Source organism: Nyctibius grandis, chromosome Z (genome assembly GCF_013368605.1).
Source record: "Nyctibius grandis isolate bNycGra1 chromosome Z, bNycGra1.pri, whole genome shotgun sequence".
Taxonomy (NCBI): Eukaryota; Metazoa; Chordata; class Aves; order Nyctibiiformes; family Nyctibiidae; genus Nyctibius; species Nyctibius grandis.
The window spans coordinates 33,024,724-33,037,357 of record NC_090695.1 but is presented as its reverse complement, the minus strand read 5'-3'; the positions used below and the strand labels follow the sequence as shown (position 1 = coordinate 33,037,357).

Here is a 12,634-nt window from a genome sequence, read left to right as displayed (position 1 = left end):
ATTTGAGCAGGCTTTTATGGTAGTAGTAGAACTGTATTGCTGAAAGTAGGGGGATGGTCATTAGTTCACATTACCTTGAAGGCCAGATGTTTCGCTTGTCTTAAGGTCCCAGAAGTGACTATTATACATACATCTTCTAATACCATGCCTTCTTCCCAGATTTGAAGTTCTGATTTATTGAGAAAACACTCTTTTTCCATAGGTATTGCTGAATAAAAGGGCCCAGTATCTTTTGCTGACTATAAATTACTTAGAGTACCTGCTGATAGACTTGCTTCTCACCTGTATAACACTTGATCTTAATTACATGGTTTTGTAAAAATCTTCTCTTAAGAAGGTTTAGGAGCCTCAATGACCTTTTTTTTCTCTCTTCCTCCATGCCACCAGGTGGACAAGCACAAAGAGAACTTGGCAGCCATCATGATCACGTACCCTTCCACCAATGGTGTGTTTGAAGAGGAGATCGGAGATGTGTGTGACCTGATTCACAAATATGGAGGCCAGGTTTACTTAGATGGAGCAAATATGAATGCCCAGGTACAAAATCTCCTAGGCAGATTTATCACAACTGGGAGTGTATGTTTCCTTGGAATAAAAATAGCACAGCAGTACTTGGTTCAGACCATAACACAGCTTCCTCACAAGATGGCACAGTGTTTGGGGGAGGAGGTGAGGTTTCCAAGAACAGTAATAAAAATCACATGGCGAAAATAATTCTCTTTTATCTGATTTTGCCCTGAAACGTGTTGTAAGATATATGAGTTGTTTACTGAAGTTGGCTTAGTCTGCCTAATCTTTGTCAAAGACGTTCTTTACAGACATGAATAAGAATTCCTAAAGCAAAAAATTGTTTGCATCAATTCTTGTTTATGACGCATCATACTAAAGAAGAACAGAAAAACATGTAACATCTTTTTTAGCGTATTTTTCTTGAATGAAGTAATAGGTCTTAAAATGTCACGTAAAGAATATTTTGAGACAGAGTATTCCCTTACAGGTGGGTCTGTGTCGTCCTGGAGATTATGGCTCTGATGTCTCTCACTTAAACCTTCACAAAACCTTTTGCATTCCCCACGGAGGAGGAGGACCTGGAATGGGACCAATTGGAGTGTGGGTATCTCTTTATTAGCCTTTTTAAAAAAAAAAAATCCCTTAGTGAATCTTTGTTGGCAGTTCACTTAAGTATAGAGCCATGAATGGGAGAGGTGTACTGTTGTTTGTAAACTTTTGTCCTTCTCCAGGATAGTCATGTGCTGATCTTATGGATGGTGAGGTTCACCTGTATTCCCAAACCCTGACTTTCATGTTGGCGTTTCAGTGTATGGTAGATCTTGCTCAGCAATCTGTTTCTGAGTAAATACAGAGATGATCTGTGGACTTTGAGGGCTGATATTGTACGTAGTCCAGAACACAGAAGTGGCACATGAACTACATGAACCTACCCTATAGGGCAATCATATTCCTTTAAAAGACACTAATCTTACTCTTTTTAAGAAATCATTTTGCTTTGGATAGCTGCTTGAATATCTTGTGATAGGTTGAACACTGAGTGCCATCCTTTGTTGTCACCAGTTTTAGTAAACTTGCTGTTGAAGAAGACATAGACCTGGAGGACTGCGTATGGAAGGAAGGTGAAGAGAAGCTACTGCTGAAACTGTTCAGAAATGGTAACCCAGGAACACACATTTAAGTTCTAAAATCAATGTTTTTGTTTTAGGAAGAAACATTTGGCTCCCTACTTGCCTACCCACCCTGTCATCAAAATACAGCTGGAAAAGGATGCATGTCCTTTGGGTACTGTCAGTGCTGCACCTTGGGGTTCCAGCGCTATATTGCCGATTTCCTGGGTGTATATCAAGGTGTGTAGACTTTTATAAGGAGTATCAGCTGAGGGTCCATTTCTATTTCAGCAAGTCTAAGGACCACTGGAACCACATGAACAGGTTTAAGAGCAACTCATCATAAGATGTTTGCACAGACTGAAATGCATGACTTCAGTACGGTTGTAGGTTATTTATACCCTTTGAACCTCCTTGTTTTCCAGTAGGACAATGGAACAGCCTATTGCCATCTGCTTCAATAGGAAAGGATGGCAGGACAACTGCTGCATCTATGCAGCCTGCTTAATTCTTCTGTCTCTTGTCTGTAATAAAAGCTGCTTGGTAATTACTGTTCTTCCAATAATATTTTTGCTTCTATACTGCAGTATTGTTATACTTGACCTGTATGTAACATTTAACTTTCCAAAATCTGTTTAATAAGAACCTGGATTCCAAGGGATTTTACTGAATTTGAAAACTGAACTTAGTTTTGGCTTTGGATGTGTGACAACTTGATTGTGATGTATGTAATTTTTTAATGCCTTACAATTTAGTGATAATTCTACAAATATTTGGTTAAATATAGGGAAGTATTCAGCAAACAGAGATGAGTGTAGATTCAAATTCTGTTTGAGAAGGGGGTGTGCTGGGACTCTGAGCAACACTTAAAGCTTTCAGTGAAAGAGCTGAAATGGTGAATGTAAGGGCAGTGTGATTCAGAGGACCCTGTAGCCAGTTTGATATTCTAACCATGGCCACTCCCTGGGAAACCAGCTCTTCTGGAATTTGAAATGAGCAAATATGAGCCGGTACAACTTCCATGGTGGCTTTTCAGCTGTGGGTAAAAATCACTTGTGACTGTAAACTGGTTCCTATGACACAGTATTTAAACTGTAGTAAATTTTTAAGGGAAGCTGTTTCTTCACAATGCAAAGTGCTGTCTGTTTACACTGTCCCATCTAAAGGGGCTACCTTGAAGGCTGTTTTGGCTTTCTCCTTTGCTAACTTAACATCTAAGTGCAGTGTTAAGAAATTCAACCAGAGCTCAATTCCAGCATTGTCCTTTTATCAGTGTTTTAATAGAGAAAAAAGTGCATCTATGTTCATTTGGCTCTTGTCTTTGTTACTGCACAGTATCATCTGTGACATGACACCAGCAAGCAGAGTTTGAGTTGCTGGGATAATCTGTACAGACAGCACATATATCTTTTTGGGCAGCTCTCTGAAGGATCTTTCCCTGGGGGTAAGGGTGGTGACAGGCAGCGTGTGCAGTTCTTACAAGTGTGCTGATGACATTCCTGAGTTCTGGTCACTTTTTTCTATTCACTTCAGAGCTTCTCAGTTTGAGGAATGGTTTGGGTTGTTCACTTGTTGACTTTAAGTAAAATCAAAATCATTTATACAGTAAGCAGTCTTACAAGCTGTGTATACCAAAGTTGCTCTCAACTAATACACAGTGCTTTTCTGTGAGTGTAGTACGGAAAAGTGTAATAGCAGTGTGACTGCCTTAAAACTAGCCAGGTGCATTAAGGTGCTGTTGTCCATCATGCTTGCCAGTACAAGAACACACTTAGCTTGCTTGGGAGTGTTTTTAGATCTGTTTCTTCATGTTATTCCTCTTTCAGACAATGGGAGCAAAGGGTCTGAAACATGCTTCTGAGATTGCTATACTAAATGCAAACTACATGGCAAAGAGGCTACAGAAGCACTACAAAATCCTTTTCAGAGGAGCAAGAGGCAAGTATTGGACAATTTGTTTTCTTCTGCAAAGCTGACTTTTTTCCTAGTGTAGAAGTTGGCTTGCAATACGTTTTTTTTTTAATGCTACGTGACAGCTGCATCTCAAACTTCTCTTGATGTTGTTCACAAGGAGAGAAATAACCTGCCATACTGCATCTGTCGAGGTATTGCAATGAAACTGAGATACTTGGAAGTATAAGAAAAAAGGCCTGTCTGTACTTAGATGAAATGATGACAAAAGATGGAGTAAACCTTGGCATCAGATTATTCTCCATGAAGTCTAGTAGCAGATTAATGAACAATAGAAAAAGGAGAAGCAACAAAGTTGAGACCTCCGAATCTCCCGTAACTAATGGCACAACAATTTAAGAACTGGAAGCAGTTTTTGGACCTGTACTTTCCCTTGCACGCTTTCTCTGAAAAAAAACCCAACCAAATTTCTCTCATTTCTGCTACTTATTCTCCTTTGTGAGATGGGGGAGAATCCCCTTGGCAATGCAAAATACTTCAGCTACATTCTAGTTCCCTGCTACAGCTCTCCAGTCTTGCATCAGGACAGAAGTAATGAATAAGAGGTGAAAGAACTACCTGTTATAGTAGAGTAACTATCAGAGAATGCTATTTTGCTTGTTTAAGCTGAATGGCACCAAAGAACATCTGAGTAGAGTATGTATGCCTTCCAAAATATACGTCTTAAGTTTAATGGAGTACACCTTGGCTAAACCTGCAGGTTGCATTCTAAGATAATACAGTATTTCCTCACAAAAGTGAATTGAAGTTGCAAATTCTGAAGGATTCAGCAATGAAATGGAACAAGGTTCTCCAGGATCATGGATATAAATTTAGATAACTTATGTCTTTAGCCTCTCTATAACACCAGATTTGAGCTTTTCTCTGGCATAACATGAAACTGATTATCTTGTACATACCTATTCAAGATAGCCTGAGACCCAAATGGTGTCGGGCCACTGACAAATACAATTTTTCAGAGTACTTGTAAATTATTGGAGCTACTTTGACCACCCTTTCCTAGTTCTGATCTTGGAAATGAGGCCTCTTCTTAATGTGATGTGGGACTCAGAGGGCCAGTCTGCAATACTGAGTTGTATATTTCTTACCTCGTAATTTCTCAGGTTTGAGTTTTTGCTCAAGTGGATATTTTTTAATTTGTCTTTGCCATGTTCTCCACAAAACCAACGAGAATAAACTACTTGGTAGATTGCATTATTCTCCTAGTAAGTAAATATAGTGTACACTTTTTCGTTTACAGGTTATGTAGCCCATGAATTCATTTTGGATACAAGACCTTTCAAAAAAACAGCAAACATTGAAGCTGTAGATCTTGCTAAGAGACTTCAGGATTATGGTAAGTCAGATATCTTTTTTTTAAAAATAGCAGTGTAAGAAGTTCTTAAATCTCTTCTAAAGGGAGGTAGAAATATTCTAGTCCTGTGCTTATGGATTGTGACTCTGTCACGATCATTTCAGGTTCATAAAGGCCTTAGAGAGATACTTGAATCAATTGATTTGTAGTTGCTACTTACCAGTCTGCTGCTACCTCCCCAGTTTTGTAAACTGCTCCTTCAAATTTGCTATTACATGACTCTTAACCATTGGAGCAAGTGGGTTGGAGCCAAGAGCTTAGTAAGATTCCAACCAAAAAAAAAAAAAAAAAAAAAAAGAAAAAGAAAGAAATACTTTTGAAGCAGGATAATACATTTAAACGCTTCCAACCTGGTACAGTTTAGGCAGCTTTGTACACATGCTCTGAAGAATCTGATTATGGCTATTCTTTGGCTGCCAGACAAGATGACCCATTGAACTGCTTGATCCTATGCAACTGTGCTTCTAATGAATATGCATAACAGCTGATAAAACCCTAACCAGTAATACCTCATCAGTGAAATAATCCAAAGCCCAGTTGTGATGCCAAAAAAAACACCCTTCCTGCTTTTTGTAAGTGGGCTGCTATGGCCTTAAATAGCATGCGCCACGCTTAAATAGACTTTTCAGTAGGTACGGAGGTGAGTTACATGGATAAGTTTAGTAAAGTTCCATCCTCTGCAGACAAAAGAAAAGTATCAAGAGGCTGTAAGCAGTAGTGCAGGAAGGGAATCATGAGAGACCACCTTTTCTTTTTACCTTGTTGCCCAAAGCATAAATCTATACCCATCTCACTTTGCCATTCAGCCTGTCATGAGAAGGTAAAGTGACAAAACACTTACACTGAAGTGAGCAGAAGGAACAGAAATAACCCAGGAAAGAAGCAATATACTTTGGGCTGAAAAGTAACAAAGCAAAAAGAGGAGGTTTTAAGAGCATTTCATTAAATCAGTGTGTAATTCTTGTAAGTAATACAATGGGATTACCTTTCAGTGTTAAAAACTAAGATACTTGAGAAGTCTATCTTATCTCTACAGTACACTGCCAACACTGCCAGTGAGTTCAGTCCTGTAAAGTTTATAGAAAGGGCTGAATTTGTGAATCAATTGCTAGCTAATGCATATATTAACTCATAACCTATCATCAGTGACTGATTTCTTCTTTATCAGGTTTTCATGCTCCAACCATGTCCTGGCCAGTGGCAGGGACGCTTATGATTGAACCAACAGAGTCTGAAGACAAGGCAGAGCTGGACAGATTTTGTGATGCAATGATCAGTATTCGGCAGGAAATTGCTGAAATAGAGGCCGGCAGGATGGACCCCCAAATTAACCCACTAAAGGTAAGATGGCATGTAGAGCAAGTTACCAGCATCAGCTTAACCCTTGAGGCTACGTAAGTCCACTTCATGGTCTTTCAGTACTCTTGAAAATAACTGCAATAGTGAACACATGAACTTCTTGAAAACTTTTTTAGAAACCCTAAACTTTTTCAAAATTTGAATTTTTACTTTTTCAAGTCAGAAGACTGGCCTTTGCTGACAGGGCAGAGAAAGTTATTTACACAAGCACATGATACATAATCTTTGAGGCCATCTCAAAGTAATGAAGGAGAGATGCTTATTTATCTGGTTTAAGAAGGAAAGTGGAATGACCTTAAAACTAACAGTAAAAGAAAGACTATGAATCATTTTAGCAACGGCAGCACAAAATTGCTATAGGCTCAAGTTCTGTTCAACTCTTGTAATGCTGTACTGACTTTTTAAATACTGAGGGGATTTACTGAAAAGCTGGAAGCATACTGAAACCTTAGGTAGTACCTTCAGGCAAACTGAAAAAAATCCAGATACTGACTTACTTCCTGTTTTAAATCTGCCTTTTTTTTCCTCCAGATAAATGGTGTTCTCAAGACACTCTCTAGACAGTAATTATTTGTATGTAGTAATGTGAACTTGAAGGATGGTTCACACTGATAGCGTTCAACTGAATTCAGTAATTTCATGTCCTAAACATGTCTTTTTGCTTGTAGATGTCACCACATACTCTGAACTGTGTCACTTCTTCCAAGTGGGATCGTCCTTATTCCAGAGAAGTGGCAGCATTCCCACTGGTGAGTAAATAATGGGACCCTAGTGGTGTGGTAATACATAAATTTCTGCTCTGTGGTTTTCTGGTCAGTTGGAGATGAAGTAATCTGGCAAGAACAAAAACTTCACAGCCATTTTTACTGTTGCTCAGTTTTTATGTGTGTGAGCTCTACAGTAGTTCCATTAGTTTTGTTTTTCAGGTCAAGGAAAAGAGATCTTAAAAAAAATGTCTCTACACATGAAGTGCAACCTTGGATTTCTAAATCTCAGCACTTCAATACTGGATATTCCTATTGGAAACAGCCCATTCAGTTCTGACATACTGCACCAGAGGTTCCCAAAACATGAGTCCCACATCCTGACAGTCAAAGCTCTGCTCCAAAAAACATGGATGAGGGTTTGACAAGATGCACGGTCCACATGGGGCAAGCCACACCAATGTGAGCCTGCTACAAATAAAGGTCAAATTGGAACTGAATGCATCATACTTGAGAGCACTACAGAAAATTGCTTCCACAATCTTAACAGCTAAATATATGTGTAACTAACTTTTCTCACCTAAACGGAATTCCATCTTTTTTATTGCTACATACTGTTTCAAAGAGGAAGAATTTAACTGCACCTATGAAGACTGCCACCTTGTTTCATATATTATAAGTATATTGAACAGCACAGCCCTTGGTAGTCTCCTCCACGTTTCCTCGGTTCCTATCTGTAAGCCGGTTATTCAAAGGGTCCTAGTTTTCTTTTATCCCGTGATAACTGCTTCTTTGCAAGCATTTGTTAGAGGACATGGTTACACTTTTTTGAAAATCTAAATACTCTTTTTGCCTGCCAACTCTATTATACATGTTTGTTAACTTTCAGGGACTGCAAATAGATTTGAAGTATGACTTCACTTAAAAAAAAACACTTTTCCAGCATTTGTCATTCTTAGAACTTCTAATGTCTATTACAGTTACATAGATTTCCTTGGTAGAAAAATTAAAAGTTGTTTTTTCTTCTGTACTTAGCCATTTGTGAAGCCTGAAAGCAAGTTTTGGCCCACAGTTGCTCGCATTGATGACATATATGGAGATCAACATCTGGTTTGTACCTGCCCACCTATGGAAGTCTACAAATCTCCCTTTTCTGAACAGAAGAGAGCATCTTCCTAAGACTGCTTCCAGCTGCCTGGATTTCTGAGTCCATCAGGATGGCCTTTTGTTGCCAGACCTGATAGGGGATTTATATACTGTGTATATTTTGGATAATCACCATGTTTGTTAATTGAATCACTGCTCAGTTAAAATGTAAATACAATCAATGTTAGGTGTAAACAAAATCTGATTGTTCCACAGCAGTCAAAGCTGCCTTGATTTCAGCATTTTGTCTGTTTCACGCTAAAGTTTTAACAATTAACACCTAATTTGCAAAGTGGCATGCAGACACGGTTAAAAAAAGTAGAAAAGATGCAGATGCGTAAGGCAACAGTAATAAATATTAACTGCAGGAGTAATTGTTTATATTTTGTAAAAAAATACGAAGTAGATTGTTTAATTTACTTCACATATTACCACTAGCATTGCTAGTGTTAATATTTCATACTGTTTTTTTACCTACCAATGTTAGTACTCTAATAAAATTGGTCAGAATTTTAAGTGTTGTCACGTTCTGGATTTTAACTTTCCAGCTGGATTTATCCAACAGAGCAGCATGCAATTATGAAGCTTAAGTTCTGATTTGTCAGAATTGCCACAGCAGTAACAGCTTCTACACAAAGCAAAATACAGGCAGAGGTTAATATCGAAATAAGTCTGATTCTTTTAAAGAGCTAGAATGACCAGTTTTACTGAGCAGTAACAAACTTTTTTCTGTATCACATCAATTTTTCCTTCCATCTAATCTGCTCGTCTTATTCTGGAGAAGGCATGAAACACCTTTTCTAACAGACTATAAATTGCTTAGTATGAGTTAGATCTTGTCTAACAAAGTATTCTCCTTCCATAGTTTCTAAAATCTCTCATTTTGGATGCTGGCTTTGGCTTATACAGTGCACTCAACGTGCCTTGCTTTGTCATGTGAGTGTACAGCTTGTGTAAAAACTGATTCACAGCTTTAGCTCTGGCCCTCCAAGAATACCAACAGCATGCTGAGACCAGAGCCCTACCACTACACACAATGCCACATTCTCAGTAGCCAGAACACAGACTTTAAACACGAGCCTCTTCTAATCTTTTCACAGTCAAATTTATATAAAACCGATCCTCTCACCAGTTACACAGACAGGTGGTGTGTGTGCTACGAGCGCATTTGAAAGGAACCTGAGAGCAGGTCTGTGCAAATTCATTTGCAAGTGAGCGTCCCTGTAAAGACAAATTCGTTCAACAACATGAAGCAAGATTTTGATGAACCAGGAAGCAGGTACTGGGGTAACACTGAGACTGGGAAAAGAACTGCACAGTTTTGCACCTTACAACCAGCAACTATTCGACCTCTTCTTGAAGGTCTACATGCACACTCATGCCTGGGAGCTTTATCTGAAGTGACACAAATGAGGCTAATGTTCACAGCACTATTTTAAGTATTGTACTTTTGTGTCCTTTATAGTGAAAGTTTTGGGACTGCAACTTTTTCATTACCTACCTTATGACCTCAATAGGTTCTTTAATTACACAAAGAGATTGCAGATGACAGGAGACAGGAATGGGTTTCATTAAAGGAAGGTTAGGCCAGGTATCAGTTTTGATGTGAAAACCTGCACCTAGGTCCTACAATGTCTAAATACATAGTGAAGAAAATCAGAATATTATACTCTAGAATGTACTGTTGAAAAAGGCATCTTTCAGTAGCTTTCATATAGCACTAAGGGTGTAAAAAATTGTGAAAAAACACTGCAGACTTGTAATGTGAGGAAAGGACAGTCTTTCTGTGTTGCGAATCTAACTCACTGAAGTCTTGTCAAGCTACTTTCATGTTTGTTAAAGGCAGTTTCATGTTGCTTGTGTCTATCACCGAAAAGGTATTAAAAAAATGGTTTACATATTTTTATATTAAGCAGAGAACTTCCCATTGTTGACCTCAAACTGACAAATTTATCTTATCAATTAATTGATAAAAGCTATCAAATGGAAAAAAAGCATTAAAAGGTATAAAATATTTCACAGCACTCAACTATCAAGTAAAAAGCCACAAGTCTTACATGCTTACTGCACAGATGCAACGATTGTTACAAAGGCAGTAAATACTACATCTGTTTTCCCCATAAAATACCGAGCTACCATTTTGTAAAACATACAAGTTCAACAGGATATAAGAATCTGTCTACAGCTCTTTTAAACTGTATTCTTAACACTAACATCAATTCACCTACCGAACAAAGGCTGAACCCTCATTCTAGTAGGCACAGAAAAAGCTGAGGCGTTAAATCTTTCAAAACTGTTCAGCAACACCTTTTTTTTTGATATAGGACTAGAGAGACAGTACCAGCATTACGTATTTTGGATGCAACTGAAATCCTAAGTAGGATGGGGGGGAGAGTGGGGCAAGAGAAAAGTTACTTATTTCGGATGAACTGAATAAGCCATTAAGCTGACTTTCAGCCTCAAAAAACAGCACTGCCACATGCATCTCAATAACCAGTTCATTACCACACCAGGGCAAGGGCAAGATCTCATTACAGAGAATAACAGATATACTCCCATATATACTTCTATACATGCCTACTCTGCAGGCTACAGGCTGTCAGTGCAGCCCCATGCCTACTGTGGGAATCTCTGACTGATGGCTGTGCAGGGCACCCACAGCTCCCAGCTGCACTGAGCTGGCTCTGGCAGCAAGCACCACCAATGCAGCAGGGCAGGAAGGGCTCCCTGCAACTCCAGTACATGAATTGAGCACTAACAAGCTTCCTTCAAATGCTCAGTAGAGACCAGAGAAGCTACATGACAGCCGTTGCTATAGAATATGTGTGAGCCATGGATATTGATGTCAGGTTGGGTTTTTTTCTTAATTAACAATGTTTTTTTCATTGAGAAATAAGTTAAAGAATATAAAGCCTCATGTCTGAAAAATAAGAAGCCCACCTGAAGAAAGCATTTAGTAATCTGAAAAAAAAATCTATAAAAATGTTATGATTTAAATAAGTGGATAATAGTAAAAACAAAATTAGCAATTTTTCTGAATCATAAAATATTTAATAAGGTATATTTGGGGGGGATATATTGTATATAAAATTTCAGATCACAATATGAAGCGATTTGAACCCTCTCCAAGCTAGCACTGCCTTCAATGCCATGTAGATGTATTGCCACTGATACAAGACCTACTAAAAGCATACAGTTTAACTAATACAGAAGTGGCTTTTATATGAAATTATTTTTTACACAACTAGAGTGTCTTGAATACCCTCTTTAAGTGCAAAAAACACTGATCACTTTACACTAATGCAGCAACAATGCATTCATATTGTTCTCATTAGTCATTAGTAGTCAACTTGCATAAGATACAAGAAAAGCACAATGAAGCTCACAAAAATAGACTAAAAATCAGCCTGTTCTTGCAAAAAAATACAGCATAATAGAAGAAAAAGACAAGAAAGGATTATGCACACCACAGAATTTGCTGTTCTTTAATTCAGCTGGCTTAAGTGCTGTTTCTGGGGTTTTTGCTGTTTTTTGTGGGTTTTTGTTTTGGTTTGTTTTTTTTTTTTATAAATCAAACTACATGGACCAGGCACAACTAATATTCAGGAGGCAGTGTGTAGCTAAAACTTCACTAACTTTTTGTCATCCCCACAATTTATTTTCCTCTGTCCTGAGGTAGTTACAAAAAAACAAATCATAAATTAAGCATCAGCTAGGCCAGTAAGAGCTGAGGCTTTTCTTTTTTTTTTTTTCTTTAAAAACTATCTGTTAACTGGCCAAAACTACCCTTGATGTTAAAAGACAGCTGAGAATTAGAGTTATCACTACACCAAAAAGATGGCTATGAGGGGAAGAGGGTTAGCTGCTTCAAAATGTGACAATATATTGAGTCCCACCAAGCTGGCTGGTCCACTGTTGAATTTCCCATGTTTATTCTCCTTTACTGTCTATAAAGTCACTGGGAGAAGTATGGAAGGATCTGAGCACATCATCGTCCTTTACTGTAACCAGGGAAGAACTGGTCCAGTAGCGTCTGCAGTATCTTGTTGGGAACCATGGTGTAGCCCTTTCCCAGGTCATAGCGGCAGGCAGGGCAGGTGAAGACTTCAGCTCTGAAGGAGCGCTGTAAACAACTCTAGGACACACAAAGAGAGAGAATTGTGAGAACTTCGTTTTAGGCTGACAACTTAATCAGCAAAAACTAAGGCATCACTATAAACCAAAGATGCGATCTGCTGTACTACCAGAAAAAAGGAAGTCATTACCAAGCCCTCTGGCACATACCTCTGCCTCTATGACTAAAATGTCCTAACAGAGGAACTCAGCTCTGGGCTGGGATGTGAAACATTGAGCTTGGGAGGAATTAAAACGAATCACTTTGGAGTTTTCCCCTTCATTTCCACTAGTGCCTTCCTGTGAATCGCGGTCATGTCTGCAGCTTCCTTCTAGCTTCCGGTTAGATTGCTACAGTTTTCCAGCCC

General features: G+C 38.6%; 2 protein-coding genes across 3 annotated transcripts in view; one reads left to right on the top strand and one right to left on the bottom strand.

Annotated features, from left to right (window-relative positions):
* GLDC (glycine decarboxylase) overlaps positions 1-8,186 on the top strand; it is a 51,360-nt gene extending 43,174 nt beyond the window's left edge. The window contains exons 18-25 of the mRNA XM_068423572.1: positions 388-537; positions 998-1,110; positions 1,718-1,859; positions 3,446-3,557; positions 4,831-4,926; positions 6,113-6,285; positions 6,972-7,052; positions 8,043-8,186. Of these exons, the coding sequence (XP_068279673.1) occupies positions 388-537; positions 998-1,110; positions 1,718-1,859; positions 3,446-3,557; positions 4,831-4,926; positions 6,113-6,285; positions 6,972-7,052; positions 8,043-8,186 (1,011 nt within the window). The remainder of the gene's footprint in view (positions 1-387; positions 538-997; positions 1,111-1,717; positions 1,860-3,445; positions 3,558-4,830; positions 4,927-6,112; positions 6,286-6,971; positions 7,053-8,042) is intronic.
* A 2,996-nt stretch (positions 8,187-11,182) lies between these two features.
* The window catches only part of UHRF2 (ubiquitin like with PHD and ring finger domains 2), a 99,379-nt gene continuing 97,927 nt past the window's right edge, over positions 11,183-12,634 (bottom strand). For both annotated transcript variants that reach the window (XM_068422638.1, XM_068422639.1), the window contains exon 16: positions 11,183-12,288. In XM_068422638.1, coding sequence (XP_068278739.1) covers positions 12,142-12,288 — 147 coding nt within the window. In that variant the 3' untranslated portion in view covers positions 11,183-12,141. The remainder of the gene's footprint in view (positions 12,289-12,634) is intronic.